This window comes from Aulonocara stuartgranti, assembly GCF_965226115.1.
Source record: "Aulonocara stuartgranti genome assembly, chromosome: 13".
Classification (NCBI taxonomy): Eukaryota; Metazoa; Chordata; class Actinopteri; order Cichliformes; family Cichlidae; genus Aulonocara; species Aulonocara stuartgranti.
The window spans coordinates 15,809,007-15,834,373 of record NC_138949.1 but is presented as its reverse complement, the minus strand read 5'-3'; the positions used below and the strand labels follow the sequence as shown (position 1 = coordinate 15,834,373).

Here is a 25,367-nt window from a genome sequence, read left to right as displayed (position 1 = left end):
GGCACATTTGGCATTTTATAAGATGATTTTCTAACAAATATATTTGTTACTGTTATAAATAAAATCAGTATAATTAGCATGATTGTTTGGACTGGATAAGGTCAAAGGAAAAGATGTAAAAAGATGCAGATAGATACATAAAAAGGCACTTTAGGGAAAAACAAAAATGAAATGAAAAAGCTTCTTGGACTGATGTTGTGGTTAAACAAAAGTAGTTAAGGACTCAATTGAAAAAAACTCAACTTTCATTGTATTATTCATTTCTGGCCAACATCCAAAACCATGGCTTCAGATTCCCGAGAAGCAAAGACACAACTCAATGAGCTAAAAGCAGTAGGTCATGATTAATACACACCAAGCCTGAATAATGGTTTCACCTTTTATATCTTCTTCTTTCAACCATTTACTCCATGATGGTGTGTGTGTGTATAATTTTTGTAGTGTCTTTTAACTGATTTCTTGCATGCTTGATAGAAAGTCTTTGCTGAGGTCTACTACCTACTGTGCCTTCTCTGAAGAGACAATTTATCATACCTTAAAACTCTGATATGCTCAGCTGGACTGCTTTTATCTTGACAAAACCATGTGATGGGTGGCTAGGTAATATCGAACACTCACTGAACCAAAAGCACTAGCCTGGATTATGGTACATCCTACCAGCGGAGCACTTCCAGGGCCAAACATAAGTGAATGCACTCAAGCTCCTTAAGTAGGAACTGCTCATATGATTCAGACTAAAGCTGACTCCGATGTTTTTGGTCATAGTTGTTATTATATCGCATTTTATCAATTTTGTGATAAAAGAGATGTGTGCTGGCTGCAAATGTAGAGCCACATTTCTTTGTTGACTGCTAACACGTGTAGTTGTGGTTGCAGTTCTAATGGAGCTGTGACCAAGTATACATATAGTACATACATAAATACAGTAAGTAAATGGTGAATGGCCTGTATTTATATAGCGCTTTACTAGTCCCTAAGGACCCCAAAGCGCTTTACACGTCCAGTCATTCACCCATTCACACACACATTCACACACTGGTAATGGCTAGCTACATTGTAACCACAGCCACCCTGGGGCGCACTGACAGATGTAAACACATTCATTATAAAAAAAAAAAAAAAGGCACTTATGATCTATTAAAAGTATCATAATTATTACAGAAAAATAATAATTTGGAAAATAATTTAAGGAATGAAAAGCAAAAGGGTGGATTATGAATGATAACAATATAGATTTTGGTTTCCTTCATTTCCTTCTTTTTCTTCCTGCTCCTTTTCTTTTAGAGTAAAAAAGTATATTTCTGGAACACATTTAATGAACCATCCACTTACAAAACAGATGATGATCAGCATGGGGTGCCTTAAGAAAAATAAGTGTAATTTCAAACAGTATGTTTGTTTTTTTCCCACACTGAATAAATCTATTGCCATTACAAAGAAAAGCTACTGTCTTAATTTACTGAGACAGAGCACCGGGACTCTTTAACTTCACTGTATTACTTCAGTCTTACATGGCTAAGTAGGCAAAAACTATGGCTCAGATGAAATTAGCCACTCTCGTGTCGTGATTCATTCTTAACTGTTGGTAACACAATACTTCCTGGTTGTTGTTATTATTATTATTATTATTTTTGGATATGTGAAGTATGACATGTCAGCGTTTCATCTAGGACACAAACAAGTCCACATCATTAGTCACTATGCGGTATGACGTGTCTATAATTAACTGAGAGCAGGGGTGACTTGCTCCACTGTTCTCTTGTGCCCATTACTTAATTCAACAAGATGTGAAGACAAGGTTGTCACCTAGCAAAGATGCTGCAGCAATTCACATGCACAGACTTTGTCAGCATGTAAACAGCCCCGGGACTCTGTCTGCGGGCGAAGAACTAGTCTTGCAAAGCACATCATACGATGAGTGCCCACATGAGACTGCGCTCTGTTAAACCTGAGAGACTAGACTGCTTTTGAGGAGGTGCAATTTCACAAACTCAGCAGAAATGACACCAAAAGGCCACTGCTGATATTTAAAGGAAAAGTTTATGACAAGTTGAGGAATAAGCAGGAACTCACTGCTTGAAAGGGAAAGGCTGAGGGCACAACCCGTGATCGTGAGACTGTATCATCAGCTCTAACATAACAGTGGATATATTTTATCATGGTGGGAATTTACTACATATAATATGTAACAATCATGTCATAATGCAGGCTTGATTTATCAGGGTTCATTTCCAATTACGGTACTGAAGTCAGCCTTAAGCTTGCTCATGTGCAGCAGCTACAAATGATGATATTTTGTGACACTTATTTTTTTTTCCTGAACTTGAAATGGTTGAAAGAACAAATGAGTCAATGAATGAATCATATTCTCTGATCTCTACAGGCTGTTTAGACGCTGGCCAAAGGATCTTTAATAACCGGCTTAACAAAGAAGCATCTCTGTCATGCGAGCAAAGGGGGGGCACCGCTTTCCTCGACATAGCGCTCTCCCACGGGAAAATCGAATCAGTGTGAAGCCTTAAAAATAGCATCACTTTTGTTACAGCGCCTGGAGAGAAACATAATATTTCAGTTGATTACTTAAACACCTGTAAATTAGCATTTTGAGAACACATGGCAGATGTGTCAAATCAGGGTGCCAGGTGCATACAGGCTGCTCCTGCCACATTAATGACTGTTAATATTAGCTTTGAGCAGCGTTCTGTCAGGATTCCACATGTTTCATAAACATAAGATTATGCCATCTGATTTAGTCATTTACAAAGGTTGCAAAGGTGAACGCAAACCTAACACTGTTTTCGGAACAACTTTAGCACGAAGAAGAATGTAAATCTCTCAAAATTTTCTTTGCACGTATCACATTTAGTGGCTTCTGTTATCAAAAGATCCTAATTTAGTTAAAGCCCACACAGAGAGCATTCAAACTGTCAGAGAACTGAGTTTCTCAGAACAAGTAATATCTTCTCACATGGACACAAATAAGCAAAAATTGAAAACTATTCACAACTGATGGCTTAGATTACCTTTTGAAATTGTTTTTATTTTCATCCAGCAGAACATTGCTTTTGGTATTACTCACAACTAGGGTTGCCAACCGTCCCTTAAAAAACGGAATCGTCCCGTATTGAGCTAATAAGGGACGCACTTTGTCCCGTAATACAGTGAGAATCAAAAGTAGTCTATAAATGTTAATGGAATTAACGCTTTGTTGGAAAACATAATTCCCAGCCCCTCTCCTGCTTTGTGACCAATGAGCTGACAGCACACTTATGACAATTTGAGTATGACAATTCAGATTACCGCTTATCTCATTGGTCGAGGAAAGGTCGCTTACGGAGAAAATACCGGAAGACAACAGATGACCACAACAACAAGCATGGTCAACAGGGAAACATACGCCGACACTGCGGTGCAAGTCTCGGACGACAGTACACCTAAAGCTGGGCAGACACTGTGCGATTTTTTCAGTCACGTTATTCAGCTCCTGCTCAAACTGCACGATTGACTCACAGGGGTTAGAAGTTGGTAGGTCACGATGCAGGTCTCACACTATACGGCCCGATGCTCTGATGCGACCTGAGTGCTCACACTGTGCGTCCATAAAATGAAGGTTATAACAGAAATTCTGTTGCTCTCTCGCTCTCTCTGTCTTTCACTCACACAGACACACCACCACCATCAACTTTGCTAAATTGCTAATGAAAAACATGATCAGGCAGCTGTGAATGAGCAGCAGTGTAGATCCAACTATTTTCACGGTTGTTGTGGTCATGATAATTTTGTGATGCCACATCGAAAAGGCTCGGATGAGCTTTCCAAAGTTCTACAAGTTGCGCCTCCATCGCTTGTGTCCAGATCATCTTTTTCACCGACGTTTACGTGTTTGCGCGTGAGCAGTGTGAGCGGCTGCGGTGACACCCTCACAAGCGATTGATGATCGGGAGCTGGTCGTGAGGTGTTAATCGCTTCTCGTTACCCCACGTATACTACACGATGCACGATGAAGGCCAAAATCGGGCCGATCACCAAATCGGTCGCACGACTCAAAAATCGGCTCAAAATGGGCCAAAAATCGCACAGTGTAAGCCCAGCATTAGAGCAGCAATGTTTGTTCCCCTCAGAGAAAGAAAAAAAAGGCTGCAAAAGTACAGGGAGGAATGGGAAAAGGGAAACACCTGGCTGGAAAAGTGCACGATAACATCTATAAAGCGCACTGCACTGTGTGCCGGCACACTTTTTCCATAGGCATGCTTCTAATGGTGGGCACATGAAGAACACGAGGGGCGTGAAAGCTCGGGGAATCCTTAACCAAATTTTTGTCCACCAGGCCAGGCTGAAGCAGATATGGTATGTAAACACTGGTTTGTTTTTTTGAAACCCTCTGGTTAAGGTTAATATGGGCATGTGCAGTGAATAGCAGCGCTATGTGGCCAGAAGTGTGATAATATAATTTATTTTGTGTAATAAACAACTGCAAGGATAGATGATTACAATAAATAGATGACTAATACATAAAAGTAATACATAGATGAGTAATAATGATGAGTTATGATGCGTAATCATGGGAACAAGCGGGTTTACAAACAGGAGCAGCTGATTAGCATTAGAAAAGCTGAAATAATACCTCAACTGAAGCCAATTGTACTAAATGCACTATATGTGCACTGTTACAAGAATATTTTTCGTTCTATTGCTTTCTATTAATTTATATAATTTTAAGTTAAGCAGGACAGAGTTCTTTTAAAGAAAGATTTACTTATATTCTCAAAAGTTAAGCATGACAGGCTTCTGTTTAAGAAAGAGACCTGTTTTACTGTGTTAATGTTGTCATTTTGAGCTAAAAATAAATGGCTAAATGATCATTTGTTTCCCATATGGTCATATCACAAAGAATATGCATCTGCTCAAATCAAATTCAAGTCAAATGGTTAAAAAATAATTTCACACACACACACACACACACACACACACACAAAAAAAGAGCTACCACACTGGGAAGGGTGAAGACAACTGGGTTGCCCGGCCCTGGCCACGAGGTGTCCCTTATTTATTTTTCAGGGAGTTGGCAACCCTACTCACAACTGAATGTTGACTGTGTCCTCTCCCTTTCCCTGTCTAGCCACCTGTTCTTGCACATGGCACCTGCAGCTCAAACAATAAGAGTGGCAGGTTTAACACTCAAAATTTATCTGTTGTTATTTTTAAAACAAGAGATTAGGCAGAAATGGACAAAGAAAGGCTTCAGTTTTCTTTTTGTTTATCACTGTGATTTTACATAAGGAAATAATAGGCTTTACAGGAAGATTCTTATCGACTGTTGTTAGCTAACTAAGCTACTGTTAGCACTGTAGTTGCTAGTTCCCATATCATGATTTGACATTTCACCCACAAATTTTAAAACAGCACATCTTCTATCATCAATAAATAGTAAAGAAAGTTTTCAGGTAACATATTTAACTACTACTCTTTATTTTTTAATAGAATTTTTATGTTTGCCTGCTTTGTTTTCCGCTAATATCTTAGAGTGGATGGGACTAATTGATAAGGGGATGCAGTGATTTACGGCTTAAAACGAATGTGCAACAGGTTCCACCTATTTCAGGCAACGATGTTGGAGCCCCACAAATTACTAGTCATATGCTCTCTTGCCTCAAAATAAACATTGTTTTTCTACTACAGGTAGAAATCATCCAAGGAACCAGCACTCCTTATACTTATGCTCCTGTTTTCTTGGTTCTGAAAGGACAGCCACTGATAGAAAGAGGCTAAATTGATACCATTTGATTTCCAGTCCTCATTACGTTAACTTTAATTGCCCACCATATTGTAACAAGAAACAGGTCAAACACACCACAGTTAATTTAACAAATGTAATTAGCCATCAACATGTTTAATTCATATTAGAAGTACAATACTCTTTTAATCCGTGTTGAAATGTTAATCATATATTGTAGCTGCACTGCACACTGCTATCACAACACAGAATTTGAGATTTCTCTCAGCAGCTTGGCTTGCGTTATCAAGTACACAAACTATTAACTCACACATTCTAGTGTTACTTCTGTTATCCCTGACAGGAACTGACTACAATGGCAAAATACAGGAAGCATTTATTTATTTATTATTTTACACTTTCAGGATATCATGCATGGCAACAGAGGGATGTCAGGAGGTACATCAAGAGAACTGTGAAGGAATCTGCAAAGGAACAGCTCCTTGGTATGTGCGTGTAGTACTACCGTCTCCCTAGTATTAGTGTCGGAGTGTTTGGTACAAAATAAATATTTTTTGGTTGGGACAGACGTGAACGCTTCAGCTGAATGTTGAACAAGTGCTGCAAGGTCACATTCTCATTCTCAGCGTGTTCTAGGGGTGAACTTAGAAGCACACCAATGGTTTGAGCTGCTTATATAGATCTTTCATTTCATTAATCATATACTGAATAATTCACATCACTCAAAATTCCTAATGCAACCGACTATTCTCCCTCATAGTGAAACCTATTAGCCAAAGAGGCTCAGCATATATTAACCAACATAATTTGTTGGCTGTCTCTTGATGATTCCACTGTAGAGGTCACAGTACAGTAGGTCTTTAAGCTTTGTACAGCCTGTGTGTGGTCTATGTATTGTGTATATGAATGTAGCGTAAACACCACCAGGTGAATGCAAAAGCCTACCTTTTTCACAAAACGTTCCAGTGAAATGAAGCGGACAGTGACAAGAAAGCTGAGCTTCACCAGGCGGCTGCAGCTGAAGGCACGTCCCTCCGTTGTGGCAAAGACTGTCGTGGCAAACTTGAGGTTCATTCATTGGATGTTCTGGCGCTTGTGTGGGAACTGCAAACGTTGTTGCAAACACTATGTCAAAGGTAGGTGATTGAGCTTCCAGACTTGAGGAACTTGTTGTGGAGGCTTGTATGGCATGCACAGTGAATCTGGAAGATTGATCAAAAGTTTGAGTGGCCAAAAGCCAATCTGACATAAATTATACAGGCTTTAAAAAATTCTGATTTGTATTAAGTGAAATTACTCAGTAAATAAGAGGCGCAGTCATTTAACAAATAGACATATTTTTGACTGCAATCCCAGAAAGAAGTAGAGAATTCAAGTTTTATTTGTCATGATTACTAGTCAGTTTCCCCCTGGCTTCGGACAAAGTGTAATGCACCTTGGAAAAGTGAGTACAGTGTTTTTAGCAATAAAAACCAAAAAATGCAGAGACTTTACCTGCATCGAGCTATGTTGCTGCCAGCAATCACATCCGATGTGTAGAAGCTCCTCAGTTTATTAATTTCAATGACTTCAAGACAGCCAGTGTAGTTGTGGAAAGGTTCTGCTTTCTTAAAAAATATATCACATGCAGAGAATTTATTTTATTCAGAATCTTTAACAAGCAGTAAGTTAAACAAAAAAAAAACAAAAAAAACAAAACAAAATTTTTTTTTATGTGGGATCAGGCCCTGGAGCCTTGCCTCACCTCACTGAGGACCTTGGTATGGTCATGGAACAAGACTTTTGAAAAACTGTCAGACTCCCAGAAAGGAGAAGCAGAGCTCTGCTCACATTATATGCAATGAATGCTACTGACCCAGTTAGGCAGTGGAAGGAATATATTGAGGATCTCCCTAACTCCACTGACATGTCTGTGAAGGAAGCAGGGACTTAGGAACGGCTTGGCCATTACTGAGGCAGAAGTCAGAGTTGTTTTGGTTGGCATGCCCCCGCAGCATTGCATGGAAGTCAGGGACAGTGCATCTGGATTGGGAAACTAGAGATTTTGGTTCCCGTTTTCCAAGAATAAGAACCAGAGGGTATGCTCCAACTTCAGGGAGATCCCACACCTCAGCTTCCCTGTTAAAGTCTATGGAAGAGTAATGAGAAGAGAGTCCACCTGTTAGTCAAACCTCAGGTTTGACCAAGTTGTGAGACAGTAGACCAGCTCTTGACCTTCCCAAGAACACTTAAGGGTGCACAGGTGCTTTCCTAACTACTCTAAATGTGCTTTGCAGACTTAGAAATGGTATATGACCACATCCCTTAGCTCTGGGAGTGTAATTCATCTGACTCATTGTTGTGGGCTATTCTGTCCCAGTAAACGATAGTGAGAGCTTCCTCCTTAATATGTCTGGGCTCATCCTTAGAGACAGGGTAAAGGGCCTGGCCATTCAGAAGGGATTCAGAATATAGCAGTTACATTTCTACATTATAACAAGCTAGTTGAGGTGGTTCAGGCATCAAACTAGGATGTCTCCTGTGCACCTGCTAAGTGGAGTTTTTCAGGCAGGTCTCAACAGGAAGAGACCCTGGGGCAGACCCAGGACATTAGAGAGATTATATCTCTCACTGGGTCTCAGTTTCCCCCTGAAGTGCTGGAAGAAGTGGCCATGGAGAGTGGCCTGGACTTCTCTGTTTTGACTGCTGCCCTCATGACCCAGACCCATGTGTGGATAGGTGTATAGTAATTATAAGTTGTACCTGACTGGGAATAAACTGTTGTGGCAAACCCCCTGTGAAGACATTGTTCGTTCTTTGGATCATGTGTCCCAACCAGTAATTGCTTGCAGTACTTTTAATTTTCTCATGGCCAGAAAGAGTGAGCTCTGCTTCACAAGGTGCCAGGCGTTGTCTGTAGAACAGTATGAACACATCAGATCAAAATGTATAAGAAACAGAGGTACACTATGTGTTAAAAAATGTGTTTTGTATTAATGTTGTAAACAAATCAAACATTGTGCATTATCTGTATAGAAGTTAGATGTTATTTTCTTGTATGCTGTGGTACTATGGTAGATGATTAGCATATCTTCCACTAATTTCAGTAAATGCCAATGGTAAAAATCTTCTCACTAATGACATTTTGAACTCCATTTTGTTTTTGTCGAGGTGTCCTATGTAAGTGCGAGTCTCCACACAACTATTTTGGATCCACCCCACAGCCATTCATAGATTTCAAAAACCAATTCTCCACTCTGCAACAACAGGGGAGAGCAGATAATTACCTAAGTGCAGATTCTGGACTAACCAACTGCAGCTTGAGGGTACTCAGGCCACAGATGCACAGTCCCCTCTACTGCGTCTCCTGATACTCCTTGTTCCCTAAGTGGAAGTTAGAAGGCCCACGAAGCAATCTAGTCTGATTTGTTAAGCCTGTACTTTGCAGGCTGTTGCATATGCCGGCTAAACACTCGGGGCACTAACTCCGAGCTGCATAAGTCCTTCCTCCAGAGCCAGCATGGAGAAGCGGTTAATTTAGAAGCAGTCTGCCAGAGCGGCCTGGCCAGCAGCCAGAGGGCACTGTGTTCACTGTCCTTGAGAAGTCAGCCCCACTGGGTTTCTATTTAACATATTGAAAAGCGTCTTTGACGGGAAGATATATTAAAAGTCTATAATGAGTTAGGCGGTGACGTTGAGGATGGCCGTGGTGGTGTAGCTGTGGGTCAAATCAGACAAAGATGGACGGACTCAGCCATCAGACAATTACAGAGAATTTGCTTTGTGACACCAGAAACTATTTTTCCACACTCCCAACCCTCTAGTTATGACAGCTCTCTTTCTTGCAGTGTCTCAAGGGGTTGGTACCGAACATTATGATTGATTTCTACTGCTGCTGTATTTTTCTTGTAGGAAAGAAAGAAGGGTGGAGCCCTGTAGCCTCTCAAACCTGACTGGTCTCTTTTATATTTAGAGCAGTGCTGCTTTCTGCCAACCCCCCGCCAAAAAAAAACAAACCATGAGGCAACTTTCCCACTCAGCATTGTTCTAGCAGGAAATCATTTGGTAAACCATACTCAGTCACATTCAGTATTTCAACTTTTATCTGTTTGCATCTCAAAAAAAAAAAGTCATAATCACCAACCCAAAATTAATTTCTGTCTCTGTCTTACAATCTGAAACTTTTTTTATAAGTCAGAAATGCTCAAAAGTCATTGTAGTCTCTACTCAAATGCACAGCAAAGTGGTTTGATATGAGATGCTCTCTCCTTTGTTTCAGCTTCCAGTTCATACATAATAAACTCTGTGTCTTGAAGCTAGACCACAATCTTTCTTATGTCAGAATATAATGGAAAGGGCTGGCAGCAAGACTGCACATGGGCTTAGAAACAATATAACTAAAGGGGCCACAGCCTCACTTTAAATCATTTAAACATTGATTTTGTGCTCGGCTCTTGCTTGTTAATCTTTTCGTAATGAAAAACTGCAAATGAAGACTTTAGAACAGCCAATAAAACACGGCTAGTGATCACTAATGCATTTTAATAGGCACATTCTGATGGTTGTTTTAGTTCTTCAAAATGAAAGCCCATTTGCCCATTTGTAATAAAATCTAAATTCTTAGTCTGGTGATTCCTGCCAATTACGTATTTTCCCCCTGTTTTAGTTATAACCTTTCTCTCTCTAAAAAAAAAAAAAAAAAAAAAGAGGAAAAGAATCCACCACACTTGGAATGACTGAATAACTAGGTATCAAGCTAATACCACCTGAGGTGCTCACACAATTCGAAGAAAAATTGTATATTACCAGGCCCTAATTGGCTTATCATTGTAATTGCACTCCTTTTCTCAACAGGGGATGCACTTATGCATGAAACAGAGACATGTTAAAATGCATCTAGGTTGATGTCTATGTAAATGCACCCTGTCAATTAAAATATATAACATTAAATTGCAACATAATGACATCTTTAGAAACAAAAATACATACAACTGAACAACATTAAAATGAGCTGACTGAACATAACATCCAACAGCAGTGCGTTTACAGCCTGTTCTGGTATATGTGTTTCTTTTCACCATGCATGCAGTACAGCTCTTGAATCTTGAGCCACTCTATTCAGGTCCAACAATTATTAAGAATATTGAAACATGCACACATTTACAGAAATGCAATATACAAGGCAAAAAGACTTTTGTATAATTCTAACGAACTTGAAAATCAATATTTCATATAACCAGTTTTATTCTTCAACACAGCCTGAACTCTCCTTTAATTCCTGTAAGTAGTTCTCAGGAATAAATCACCAGATGTCTTGAAGGACATTTAAAGCACTTCTTTGGATGCTGGCTGCCTTTTATTCTGTTCTCTGTCAGGATGGACAGAATAATTCATTAATGTTAATGTCCAGGCTCTGGGGAGGCCAATCCATGACTGATAGTGTTCCACTGTATTTTGTATTATCTGGTATAGTTTTACTGCATTGGCCACGTGTTTGGGGACATTGCTATTAGGGGTGCAACGATACACAAAATTCACGGTTTGGTTCGATACTTTGGTGTCACGGTTCGATATTTTTTCGATACAAAAAAATGTTCATGCCTTTTTAATTTGTCATTTATTAAAATTATAAATATATAATTTAACTCAAAAGTACAGTTTTTAAATTTAATGTTGCTGAAACAAAAGTAATTAAAAATATCTCAGGGCTCTCAAAATTTCAAAATCCCTGGTAGCCCTTCGGGCAGGGACTCTTCAGTTTTTGGTAGCCCAAAATAAATGTAAGTAGCCCGAATAAAAAAAGAGAGTAATTTTTGGATTGATGTTTTGTTTCCTTTACAATATTATACATTAAAGTATAATATTGTAAAGGAAACAAAACATTAATCAAAAAATTGTTGAAAAACAAATTACAACATTGTATAAAAATTACAATCATCAACTCAAATACTTGGTTCTAATTGAACAGAAATTTCTATGAACTTGTAAGAACTGTGTAGGACATGAATCAGTCTGTGTCAGATCCTGAATTTGAAATTTCCACCGAAGTCACGGGTAAGAGACAAGTGGAACCAAGATCTAGGCCATTTGCTTTTTGAAGTTTGCAAAGACTGCTAAATTTTACCAGTGGTAGTTCACTCTTTGCAACATAGTACGCTGTTCTAAACAGATTTTTCAGGTTTATTTTTAGTATGTTATTTGCAATTGGTGTTTGTTCTGGGAAAGATATTGCAGACTGAGCAATAATGCATTTCTTGCATTTCTCATGGATTCTAATGGGGGCTTTTCTTAAAATGACTGGTCCCAGTAACAAAGGCGCTTGTCGACTCAGAAATCGAGAGAAAACCAACAACACACCCGGCAGAACATTATGTTGTTTACACGGGTGCACATAAGTGGTCCGCATGTGCGCATTCGCTGTCAAAATAAAAGACGCGCACCAGATAAGAAGTTGCAACGCGCGTTTGCGTCCATATAAAAAGCACTGTTTTTGTCCGCTAGAGTGGGATTTTCACGGCACATTCCGCACCACATCTCTGTGTGTTCATCATTTGTTTGAAGCCAGCTCACCTCCTGCAACCACTTTTCCGAGAATACGTGCTTTTGTGGTTCGGACTCCTTCTGACATTTGTTTGGAGGTGGAGGAAGACCAAAGTAATTGCTTAAAGGAGCTTCTTCGACATCTTTAAGAGTTCTAAACAAATGTCTGTCCTCCTCCAGAAAATCTTATGTATGCAAACACGCGTTGCAACTTCATATCTTGTGCGCGTTTTTTTTTTAATTTTGACAGCGAATGCGCACCTGCGGACCACTTATGTGCAGCCCCGGTTATATAACTCGTCATATTGCAGCCACAGAAATTCTTTTGTCCATGAAACCATAAAGCTGCACTTTCTTTTTGCCTTTTAGTCTGATTTGTCATAACTTTTCCGTTTTGTGGTGAGCTTTTCTTTGGCTGTCACTTCTTCACCCTTACCTGTCTTATTTGGCTCAGCAGAACTATATATCCTGCTGCTTTTACACACACACACACACACACACACACACACACACACACACAACAGTCAGCGATTCTCTGCGCGATCAACCTCTCATATGTTTAAGCTTGCTGCGGGAGATTTCACTTGTCATGTTTGCATAGTAAGCTAACGATTGATAAGACTATGTCAGAGGAATTGGTGCGCAAATTATCATCACTCACCAATCAGTACTATCGCTCTCTATACACAGTTCGCGCGATTGCAAAGTGAAAGCAAAAAACAAGCGCAAATTCAAACGCGATTTCAATATGTCACATATTGACAGTGGCTCACCGATGCCAATGACATAATTACCCAGCTACATTTCCGAAAGAATGCAAAAGCGTTGACATATATTTTTCCTTCCTACAATAGCCCGACGGCCAGGGCAGAGATAGATTTTGGTAGCCCGACTGGAAAAATCGCTAGCCCCGGGACATTGGGCTAGCGATTTTGCAAGCCCTGTATCTGATTGAGGAATCACTCATCTTTGGAAAAGAGAGTTTATTACAGAGAAATGGCTCTTTCCAAAATAAAAGCAATACTATACGCTTCTTCTGGGCTATATTCTCAGCAGCATATTGTAGCGGGTCAGGGCTGTTCGGGGTTCTGTTTGTACAGTTATGTTTTGTTTATGTTGCCATAGTGACGGGTGACGCCCTCTCACTGCGACGGTGTGTCCTTCCGGGGTCAGAGGGCGCCCTGTGTGTTGTTGTTGTTGCTGTGCGGTTGCCGCTCTGAGCAGTTAGCTAGCGGCAGTGTTCTTCTGCAGATGTCAATAAACGGCTGTGCTCCCTGGCTAGCTCACGGGAAGAAAGACCAAACAACACCTCCGTCTCCTCCTTGTCTGAGCTCGCCACATTGGTGTCAGAAGTGGGATGATGGTGGCACCCCATGTTCTGACCCGAGTGACTTTTCCCCCGCCGGTCGTGACCGGTGTTGTGCCAAAAAGTGATTGTCTGCCAAAAACTGATTTCCAATGTTTCTGTGTATTTTTTATGTGTAATATCTTTACGTATGTTCGTAAATAGACTTCGGTGAACAGGGTTTACAAAGGGGTTATATAGAGAATTAAAACAATATCTGTTTTTCAAGTATCTTTACAACTCTCTGCTATTGTACTTACATTATAACCAATCCGGTCCTTTATCCCCACTTAAAATATTTTTACAGAAATATTGTAATATTTGCTGCCATTTCTGCTGTCCTCTTGGCCAACTTACTCTTACAAAAGACATTTTTAATGTTAATGAGATTTTTTTTTAACTGTTTAAATAAAGGTTATATAAAAGTCACTGCCAAAAACTGATTGCGGCTTCTACCTTGTTACACGAATGTTGTTTGTGGCTCAAGATGACTTTATGTCATCCATGAGGGATGCATTTGACATATGTTTCACATATTATAGCCCAACAAGTTACTTATAGCAGTTTAAATACGAGCAATCAGTTTTTGGCAAATACCGGAAATCAGTTTTTGGCAGACAATCACTTTTTGGCACAACACCGGCCGGTGCGCCAAAAGAAGGCACCTGGACATTTGCAGGACTTTGTGTGGGGTAATGGGGTCGTCGGGGACGACTGACCCCTTAGGTGGGGGCTATGTAGCGGGTCAGGGCTGTTCGGGGTTCTGTTTGTACAGTTATGTTTTGTTTATGTTGCCATAGTGACGGGTGACGCCCTCTCACTGCGACGGTGTGTCCTTCCGGGGTCAGAGGGCGCCCTGTGTGTTGTTGTTGTTGTTGTTGCTGTGCGGTTGCCGCTCTGAGCAGTTAGCTAGCGGCAGTGTTCTTCTGCAGATGTCAATAAACGGCTGTGCTCCCTGGCTAGCTCACGGGAAGCAAGACCAAACGACACCTCCGTCTCCTCCTTGTCTGAGCTCGCCACATTGGTGTCAGAAGTGGGATGATGGTGGCACCCCATGTTCTGACCCGAGTGACTTTTCCCCCGCCGGTCGTGACCGGCCGGTGCGCCAAAAGAAGGCACCTGGACATTTGCAGGACTTTGTGTGGGGTAATGGGGTCGTCGGGGACGACTGACCCCTTAGGTGGGGGCTATGTAGCGGGTCAGGGCTGTTCGGGGTTCTGTTTGTACAGTTATGTTTTGTTTATGTTGCCATAGTGACAGGTGACCAGTGTTGGTCAAGTTACTTGAAAAAAGTAATCAGTAACTAATTACTGATTACTCCCCCCAAAAAGTAATCCCGTTACTTTACTGATTACTTATTTTCAAAAGTAATTAATTACTTAGTTACTTAGTTACTTAGTTACTTTTTAAAAACACGATTTACAACCTGAAGAGGTGATAAAGTGATAGATCTTTCAGCCCAATTCTACTTTTTCTACATAATCCATCATACAAAATGTAATCAAATGGAAAAGTCTCTTTTTAAAACTTGTTTTATCAGTTTTAATCTTTTAACTTTATGCATCAAGCAAAACATTTAATTATATGCAACATTCTCTGACTTGAATAAATTAGTTTAACATTTAAACCTATTTTCTACACATTCCAGCACATAAAATAAAATATTTTTTGTGTTTTCACTCACTCTTTCAAACAGATGCAAGTAAAACACAGCAGAAAATAAATAAAGTCAAAGACTCAGCGGTCCTTTTGCTCTATTTTCACCTGTAAAGCAGGAGCAGGGTAGGCGGAGGGTTACCCTGGTGCAGGTGTGCTGCGGTCAGTTGAAGAATCCGCGCGAGTGTCTCTGTGAGTTTCCCATCACGTCGCAGCTACTCGGTGCTTGCTCGGAAGTTTAGGGGTTTTTTTCGCTGTAAAAAGAAGTTTTCTTCCCACGCACGATGGACGCTAATGTTTTTGTCACTTTTTATGGAATCAAACTCAAAGTAAGGTCAGTACTTCCACACTTTAAACGCTGCACGCTCATACTCTCTCCCGCACTCGATATATTATCCATTGTTGATCTGCACACAGCTGCTGTCACCAACATAGCACTTGCTTACGTCACTGTCATGAGACATTCTCGCAAAAAAAAATCACGGTTTTAGTAACGCAGTAACGCAGCGTTCCTACGGGAAAGTAACGGTAATCTAATTACCGATTTTGCAATAGTAATCCCTTACTTTACTCGTTACTTGAAAAAAGTAATCAGATTACAGTAACGCGTTACAAGTAACGCGTTACTGCCCATCTCTGCAGGTGACGCCCTCTCGCTGCGACGGTGTGTCCTTCCGGGGTCAGAGGGCGCCCTGTGTGTTGTTGTTGTTGCTGCTGTGCGGTTGCCGCGCTGAGCAGTTAGCTAGCGGCAGTGTTCTTCTGCAGATGTCAATAAACGGCTGTGCTCCCTGGCTAGCTCACGGGAAGCAAGACCAAACGACACCTCTGTCTCCTCCTTGTCTGAGCTCGCCACAATATTAAACATATCAGGTCCCCATAAGGAGAATCATGTGCTAACGGCTGTCTAAATGACTCGGGTAAAGTTTGTAGCATGCATGCTTGTTGTTTTTGTCTGCTTCCATTAGGATGATGTCGGCGTAAATGTGCAGTCATATTCGTTGTGTTCCCACCAGGCCCGGCCCTAACCAATCTGGCGCCCTAGGCAAGATTTTAGGTGGCGCCCCCCTACATCGGCAGTGTAGTGTATGTACTCACAAGAAACCGAATAGCTTTGTCTTTGACCTTTTTTTTTTTACTTAAAGAAAGCAAATTCACAATCAGAATAATTAACAAGATAAAAAAAATATATGAATAAATAAATGAATACAAAAAATAAAAAATGAATATATGAAATACAATAAATTTTACATACATAAACACAATAAAACGTGTCAACAAGTTGGATAAAATAAATTAAAAATACAATATAAATAAGGCAACAGGAACACTGATTGATGCTGCTGCATCATGGCTGGGTTGTGCTGCTGATGCTGCATCACTGGTGGGTTGTGCTGCTGAAGTGGAGGCAGCAGCGGTAGATGTGGTAGATGGCCCAGGGGTGGGATTTAGAAACTTCAACAGTGCATCTGAAGAGAGGAGTATGTGACACCACTGAGTATTAAAGTCTAATAATAAAAACATATGATTCCAGGAATAAAATGAAATGATATAATATAAATGAAAAACCAAAGAGATATATGTATGATGTTAACTGATATGCAAATTAGATTAGATTCAATTTATTGTCATCATTACAGTGAAATGCTGAATAGCAGAATGCAAAGTAACAGTATAATATCATATGAGAATGTTATGTTATGATTATCTTTGACCGAATCACAGCAGTGCTCATATTAAAAAACAGCATTCCCTCTCATGTGATATTGCTTAATTAACATTAATGATGTGCACTTTAACAACTAGGCTTACAACTATAATATATACAGGGGTGGAAAAGTGACTATTACCTGCAGGGTAAACGTTAGCTAACCAGAAGGCAATAACAATGTAAACAAAAAACACCTGCTTAAAAGTTGAATACAAATGAGGAATGGTGGGAAAGGTGGGAGTACTGTAATTACCTAACGTTACATTATTCTTTTCCATAACAATTTAGCCCCCTCCACAATATTAACTGACGTTAAAACAGTTAACTAGCTATTTATTGATTAGCAATTAGCGAATCATGTAACATTAGCTTAATGCTAAAAATTTAGGTTACTATCACATTCAGACAAATAATTTCATGTAGGCTAACGTTACCTACCTCTGTCTTTTTCTCGTTTCTCCTCCTCTTCTTTTCTCTTTTTTCTTCTCTGGGCACCTGACAGTTTTGGCCGTTTTGACATCTTGTGTTGATTTTTTGATGTGGTGACGTCCAAAAGGAACCATGATACGGGAAGGGAGGGGGCGCACCATGCGGGGAGGGGGGGGCGTAATGTTGTAACAAATAATATTTCTAGTAAATAAGCTTTACTTTGCATTTTAATTAACGTGGGATTATTTTTTGTATTTAGGAATAATAGTACCAACTTTTTTTTTCTTTCAACATTTGTGGCACTGGCGTGGCGCCCCCTGATGGACGGCGCCCTTAGCATTTGCCTATACGGCCTATGCCACGGGCCGGCCCTGGTTCCCACTAGTGCTGTCAGCGTTAATTTCGTTGAAATGACGTTAACGCCACAACACGGCAAATCTCCCTTAACGAGCTACCCCTGATCGCCCGTGCGTGGGGCTAGACGGCCAACACGTTAACGAGCTAACTGCGCTAACACACTAGTTCCCACTAGGGTTGCCAACCGTCCCTTAAAAAACGGAATCGTCCCGTATTGAGCTAATAAGGGACGCACTTTGTCCCGTAATACAGTGAGAATCAAAAGTAGTCTATAAATGTTAATGGAATTAACGCTTTGTTGGAAAACATAATTCCCAGCCCCTCTCCTGCTTTGTGACCAATGAGCTGACAGCACACTTATGACAATTTGAGTATGACAATTCAGATTACCGCTTATCTCATTGGTCGAGGAAAGGTCGCTTACGGAGAAAATACCGGAAGACAACAGATGACCACAACAAGAAGAATGGCCAACAGGGAAACAAACGCCGACACTGCGGTGCAAGTCTCTGACGACAGTACACCTAAAGCTGGGCAGACACTGTGCGATTTTCAAACTGCACGATTGACTCGCAGGGGTTATAAGTTTGTAGGTCACGATGCAGGGTCTCACACTATACCGCCCGATGCTCTGATGCGACCTGAGTGCTCACACTGTGCCTCCATAAAATGAAGGTTATAACAGAAAATCTGTCGCTCTCTCTCTCTCAGTCTTTCACTCACACAGACACGCACACCACCACCATCAACTTTGCTAAATTTCTAATGAAAAACATTGATCAGGCAGCTGTGATTGAGCAGCAGTGTAAATCCAACTATTTTCACGGTTGTTGTGGTCGTGATAATTTTGTGATGCCACATCGAAAAGGCTCGGATGAGCTTTTCAAAGTTCTACAAGTGCCTCCATCACTTGTGTCCAGATCACACGCTGCACAGCCGTGCTGCTCCGTCTTTTTCACCGACGGTTACGTGTTTGCGCGTGAGCAGTGTGAGCAGCTGCGGTGACACCCTCACGAGCGATTGATGATCGGGAGCTGCTCGAGGTGTTAATCGCTTCTCGTTACCCCACGTATACTACACGATGCACGATGAAGGCCAAAATTGGGCCGATCACCAAATCGGTCGCATGACTCAAAAATCGGCTCAAAATGGGCCAAAAGTCGCACAATATAAGCCCAGCATTAGAGCAGCAATGTTTGTTCCCCTCAGAGAAAGAAAAATAGGCTGCAAAAGTACAGGGAGGAATGGGAAAAGGGAAACACTTGGCTGGAAAAGTGCACGATAACATCTATAAAGCGCACTGCACTGTGTGCCGGCATACTTTTTCCATAGGCATGCTTCTAATGGTGGGCACATGAAGAACATGAGGGGCGTGAAAGCTCGGGGAACCCTTAACCAATTTCTTGTCCACCTGGCCACGGCAGAAGCAGATATGGTATGTAAACACTGGTTTGTATTTTTAAACCCTCTGGTTAAGGTTAATATGGGCATGTGCAGTGAATAGCAGCGCTATGTGGCCAGAAATGTGATAATATAATTTATTTTGTGTAATAAACAACTGCAAGGATAGATGATTACAACAAATAGATGACTAATACATAAAAGTAATACATAGATGAATAATGATGATGAGTTATGATGCGTAATCATGGGAACAAGTGGGTTTACAAACAGGAGCAGCTGATTAGCATTAGAAAAGCTGAAATAATACCTCAACTGAAGCCAATTGTACTAAATGCACTATATGTGCACAGTTACAAGAATCTTTTTCGTTCTATTGTTTTCTATTATTTTAAGTTAAGCAGGACAGAGTGCTTTTAAAGAAAGATTTACTTATATTCTCAAAAGTTAAGCATGACAGGCTTCTGTTTAAGAAAGAGACCTGTTTTACTGTGTTAATGTTGTCATTTTGAGCTAAAAATAAATGGCTAAATGATCATTTGTTTCCCATATGGTCATATCACAAAGAATATGCATCTGCTCAAATCAAATTCAAGTCAAATGGTTAAAAAATAATTTCACACACAAAAAAAAGAGCTACCACACTGGGAAGGGTGAAGACAACTGGGTTGCCCGGCCCTGGCCACGAGGTGTCCCTTATTTATTTTTCAGGGAGTTGGCAACCCTAGTTCCCACCCATGTAATTGAGCATTGCGTGGCACATCCAACATACTGTTTTACTTTAGTCCATGATGCGCTTACCTTCAGAGTCATACGTCACATGAAAACCAAAATAATTCCAAACACCAGATCTGAATGAGGGTGGGGGAGGTTCAATTTGCCATGTTGCAAGGAGAGCTTAACTTCTGTCTCGCTAGCTTGTCCTGCGCTCTTCCTTCTGACTATGCTGTCTGTGTTGAACGCTCAGTGGATCTGAGCTCGACAGTGCAGCCTAGGCGGAGTAGTCGAACGCAAATCCACTGAGCGCTCAACACAGACAGCATTGTCAGAAGGAAAGTTGATAAAATAAATTACAAATTTTGTATTGTTCGATACATATGCGTACCGAACCGAAAGCACTGTATCGAACGGTTCAATATCGATACGAGTATCGTTGCACCCCTAATTGCTATGTTGAAAAAAGAAGTTGCTGGAAATCAGATGCTTTCCAGACAGATAGTTGAATAGTTCATCAAAATCTGATGATGCTTTTCTGTGGTGAGAACTAAATCAATTTTGCGAAGATCCTCAACACTACTGGGTTAAATGCAGGCCAAAACAATGACATACCCTCCAACGTCTTTTACAGATGGGTGTAGATACTCATTGTTGACCTCTCTTGACCTCCTCTGTATATACTGACCAAGGTTTGAACCAAAACTTTCAAATTTGGATCCATCACTCCAGAAGACCCACTGCACTGATTTTCATTCCAGTTCTTCTCTGATTTGGCATGCCGCAACATTTTCTGCCTTTCCTTAGACTGGCTTCTTGAAAGCCATCCTTCCACTGAAATCATTTCTGATGAGATTTTAGCGAACACCAGATGCATCAACTGAAGGGTTTGCTGCATCTCTCAGGTCTTGTGTCAGGTTTTTGCTGGACTCTTTTTATTTTTAAGTATATGGCATTCAGATACTGTAGATAGTTTTTTTTTTTTAGGCCTGCCAGTTCTTGTTTTGTCCTCCTCATGTCCAGTTTCCCCTCCCAAAAAAATGTAAGGACACTACACATCATGCTGATATATGCCACGTTTTTGGCTAATAGCTCCTTGAGAACCAAACTGCTGGTATAAAAATACAATATTATGTTTGTGAAAATATGCTGTCTTTTTATTTTATCCTTGAATCATTCATATGTCAGTATTAAGTGGGTAATGTACAAAAACATTTCTCTGAAAATGGTCAGACAAGGACAGTACTGAAAATGAGTAAAAAAGCAGCCAAAGTCAAACTTTGAGAGACCACAAGAATATCCAAGTTAGACTGATTCATTGGAAGCAAAATATGACAGATATATCCTATCAGGACCTAGGGACTTCTAGTCCATTGTTCATTGTTCACTGTCTTTTTTCCATCTCATCTATATAATGCAAAAACAAGTGATGTGTTAGGAACTCAAGCTAAGTCCTCCATGGCCTGTTTCATGGCCAGGTCTGGAAAAGTAGTAAACGACTTATGCTACAAGATACACAGACCTCGCAGGTCTTTAAAATGGGATAATGTTTCTCTGCAGTCAATATTGCTTTTGCCAGCTTAAGGCTCAGTCCATTCAGTCTTCTATAATGAGTGACAAAATTTCTTCATCTGTAGCACAAAACTGAAACATGTTACTGGCATAGTTTGGATACTATATTCATTTTCAAATTCAAATTCAAATTCAAATTTTATTTGTCACGTACACAGTCATACACAGTACGATATGTAGTGAAATGCTTGGACAACTGCTCGTGACCTAAAGAAAACAAAAAAGGAAAGGCTATGAATAAGATAGGAAATAAATATGAAAAATTAAAAAGGGTAAATTTAACTAGGAAGGAATAAAATATAAATTAAGGTTAAAAATGAAATAACTGTACAACACAAATTAGAATGAAGGGTAAATTTAACTGGGAAGAATAAGATAAAATATATAAATTAAAGTTGAAAATAAAATAACTGTACAACAAAATACACAATACACAATATAGAACTATATAAGAATGTATGAAGAAATCTAAATATAAATAAATATATACACAATAACAGCAGCTGTACAAGTATTAACTGGAAATGAAGAATATAGTGACCAGTGTTGTGCAAAAACAATGTCCAGAAAGTCCAGTGTGTGTGTAAGAACCATATGTGTGGGTCAGTACTGTGTGGTGGTGTGATTGAGAGACCGTATCGCCTGCGGGAAGAAGCTCCTCCTCAGTCTCTCTGTGTTGGTCTTCAGGGAGCGGAATCGCTTTCCTGACCTCAACAGAGAGAACAGTCTGTTGTTGGGATGGCTGAGGTCCTTCACGATCTTCCTGGCCTTGGTCCAGCACCGCCTGTTGTAGATTGAGTGCAGGTCAGGGAGCTCGGAGCGGATGGTGCGCTCAGCTGACCGCACAACCCTCTGTAGAGCTCGTCTGTCCTGCATGGTGCTGTTCCCGAACCAGGTTAAGATGTTTCCCGCCAGGATGCACTCTATGGTGCACGAGTAAAAGTTCCTGAGCACCTTGGAGGGCAGTTGGAAGTCTCTCAAGCGTCTGAGGTGGTAGAGACGCTGTCGGGCCTTTTTCACCACGGTGTTGATGTGACAGGACCATGACAGGTCCTGCGTGATGTGAACTCCGAGGTATTTGAAGCTGTCCACTCTCTCCACTGGGCACTCGTTGATGACGGGGGTCTGGTAGTTCCTCTCCTGCTTAGTGCTGAAGTCCACTATCAGCTCCTTTGTCTTACTGACGTTTAGAAGGAGGTTGTTCCTCTGGCACCAGTTCTCCAGATTCCTAATCTCCTTCACGTAGGCCGTCTCGTTGTTATCAGAGATCAGGCCCACCACGACGGTGTCGTCAGCAAACTTGATGATGGTGGTGGAGCTGGTAGTGGCCACACAGTCATATGTGTACAAAGAGTACAGCAGGGGGCTCAGAACACACCCCTGGGGGGCTCCAGTGCTGAGAGTGGTGGAGGCTGAGACATGTCCGCCCATCCTTACTGCCTGTGGTCTGCCAGTTAGGAAGTTGGAGATCCACTGACACATAGATGAGCTGAGTCCCAGATGCTCCAGCTTGGTGGTGAGTGTGGAGGGAATTATGGTGTTAAATGCAGAGCTGTAGTCTATGAAGAGCATTTTAACATAATTCCCCCTTCTAGTGTCCAAGTGAGTGAGTGATGTGTGGAGGAGATGAGAGATGGCATCGTCTGTGGAACGATTTGGACGGTAAGCGAACTGTAGTGGGTCCAGTGTGTCTGGTAGTGAAGAAATGATGAAGTCTCTGACCAGGCGTTCAAAGCACTTCATCACTACTGAGGTGAGGGCTACAGGGCGATAGTCATTGAGAGAAGCAGGGTGGGGTTTCTTCGGGACAGGAACAATGATGGACTCTTTGAAGCATGTGGGGATCACCGACTGAGATAAAGAGATGTTGAATATCTCAGTGAACACAGGAGCTAGCTGGTATGCGCAGTCTCTTAGGATACGACCTGGGATGCCGTCTGGTCCTGCTGCTTTCCTGGTGTTTACTCTCTTGAAGGCTCTCCTTACTTCATGCTCGTAGATGACGAGCACGTTTCCGGTGCTGGCAGTATCTTCCTGTCTGCAGCCGTTAGCGCCGCTAACACTAGCATTGTTGGAGACCTTAGCTGCAGCCTCGAAGCGAGCATAGAAAGTGTTCAGCTCGTCTGCCAAAGTCACGGCCGCGTTCGTCATACCGGTTGTTGGTGTTTTATAGTCCGTTATTGTCCTTAGTCCCCGCCACAGGCTCCTAGAGTCACTCTGTTGGAGTTGTGACTCTAGTTTCCTCCCGTAGCGCTGCTTCGCCTCTTTCACCGCCCTCCGCACGTTATATGACGCGGCTTTGTACGGGTCCATGTCCCCCGTCATGAGTCCCGTGTTGTAGGCAGCGGTGCGGGATCTCAGAGCGTCGCGGATGGTTTTATCCACCCACGGCTTCTGGTTGGGAAACGTTGTGATAGTCTTTGTCTCCACGGTATCATCCGCTAGTTTCCCGATGAATCCCACAACCGCTTCCGTAAACACGTTGACGTCATCGTCGGAGCTGTTTCTGAACATGCCCCAGTCTGCGTCATCGAGTGCGTCCTGTAACGCGGCCACCGATTGATCCGTCCAGCGTGCGACCTTCCTCTGAACCGGAACTTCCTGTTTCAGCCTTTGTTTGTATTTTGGCATGAGGAAGATGGCGGCGTGATCAGATTTGCCAAACGGGGGGCGGGATTGTGCCTTGTAGCCGTCCTTGACCGTAGTGTAGCAGTGGTCCAGTGTCCTTTCACCCCTGGTGGGGCAGGTGATGTGTTGATAAAAGTTCGGCGCTGCGCGTTTGAGGTTGGCGCTATTAAAGTCCCCCGTCACAATAAGCGCAGCGTCCTGGTGTTGTGTCTGGTGCTGTGTGAGTGCCTCATGCAGCTCGCATAAGGCGGTGACCGTGTCCGCTTGTGGTGGAATATAAACGGCACTTACAATGACCGATGTAAATTCCCGAGGTAGATAAAAAGGACGACACATGATGGACAGTAGTTCCAGATTTGGTGTGCAGGAGCGTGTGAGAGGAACAACGTTCGCACTGTTGCACCAGTTGTTGTTCACCATTAAACACACGCCGCCTCCCCTTGACTTCCCCGAGTCCCGTGTCCTGTCCATGCGGTGAACCGAGAAGAACTCGGCCGGCTGGATGGCGTGGTCCGGCACCGCTGGGTTCAGCCATGTCTCGGTGAAGCAGAGGAGATTGCAGTCCCGAATGTCTCTCTGGAACTTTATCCTGGCCCTGAGGTCGTCAAGCTTGTTCTCCAGTGACTGGACGTTGGCGAGCAGGATGCTAGGCAGAGGTGTGCGGTGTGCACGAGCTCTCAGCCTGTTCCTGACGCCGGCTCGCTTCCCTCTAGGCCGCCGCCGCTTCCCTTTGTTCTCCCTCGAGATCTCACTCGGCCAGCTCGGATCCGGAGTTAAAAACTTCGAATTGTGAGTACATTGTATACCAATAGAAACAAGAGTGTCACTGTCATACCTAATGTACCCAATGGTGATGATTTTGCCGATTTAGAAACGCTGAAAACTAACTTAAAAAACAAAGACAAAGAAAAAGTGGTCGGAGCAGTCGTGACGGCAGCCGACCTCACCGGCGCCATCTTAAAAAAGGGAGTGTAGTGTTGTCTTCAGGACTAAGAAATGCTGCTTTATATGCTATTATATTACATATTTAAAACACAACACAAAAGGGGCTAAAGCCTCTGTAACATCAGCTTTCAATACATCCAGACTTTCATTATATATATAGTGTTTCACTCAGTATATTCAAGTTGCATTCAATGTATTCAGACTTTCATTCAATGTATTTGAATTTCACTGAATACACCCAGACTTTAATTTCATACTGTGTATTCAAGTTTCTTTCAGTATATTCAAGGTTCAATCAATCAACATATTCAGATTTTTATTCTTTTATATATATATTTATATATATATATATATATATA

The 25,367-nt window shown here is 41.5% G+C and overlaps 1 protein-coding gene across 4 annotated transcripts in view; it reads right to left on the bottom strand.

The window, feature by feature from the left end:
- eys (eyes shut homolog) overlaps positions 1–25,367 on the bottom strand; it is a 183,194-nt gene that overhangs the window by 61,717 nt on the left and 96,110 nt on the right. For all 4 annotated transcript variants that reach the window (XM_082557788.1, XM_082557789.1, XM_082557790.1 and 1 more), the window contains 3 exons: positions 8,477–8,627; positions 7,229–7,341; positions 6,680–6,936 (listed from right to left, as the gene is read on the bottom strand). In XM_082557788.1, coding sequence (XP_082413914.1) covers positions 6,680–6,936; positions 7,229–7,341; positions 8,477–8,627 — 521 coding nt within the window. The remainder of the gene's footprint in view (positions 1–6,679; positions 6,937–7,228; positions 7,342–8,476; positions 8,628–25,367) is intronic.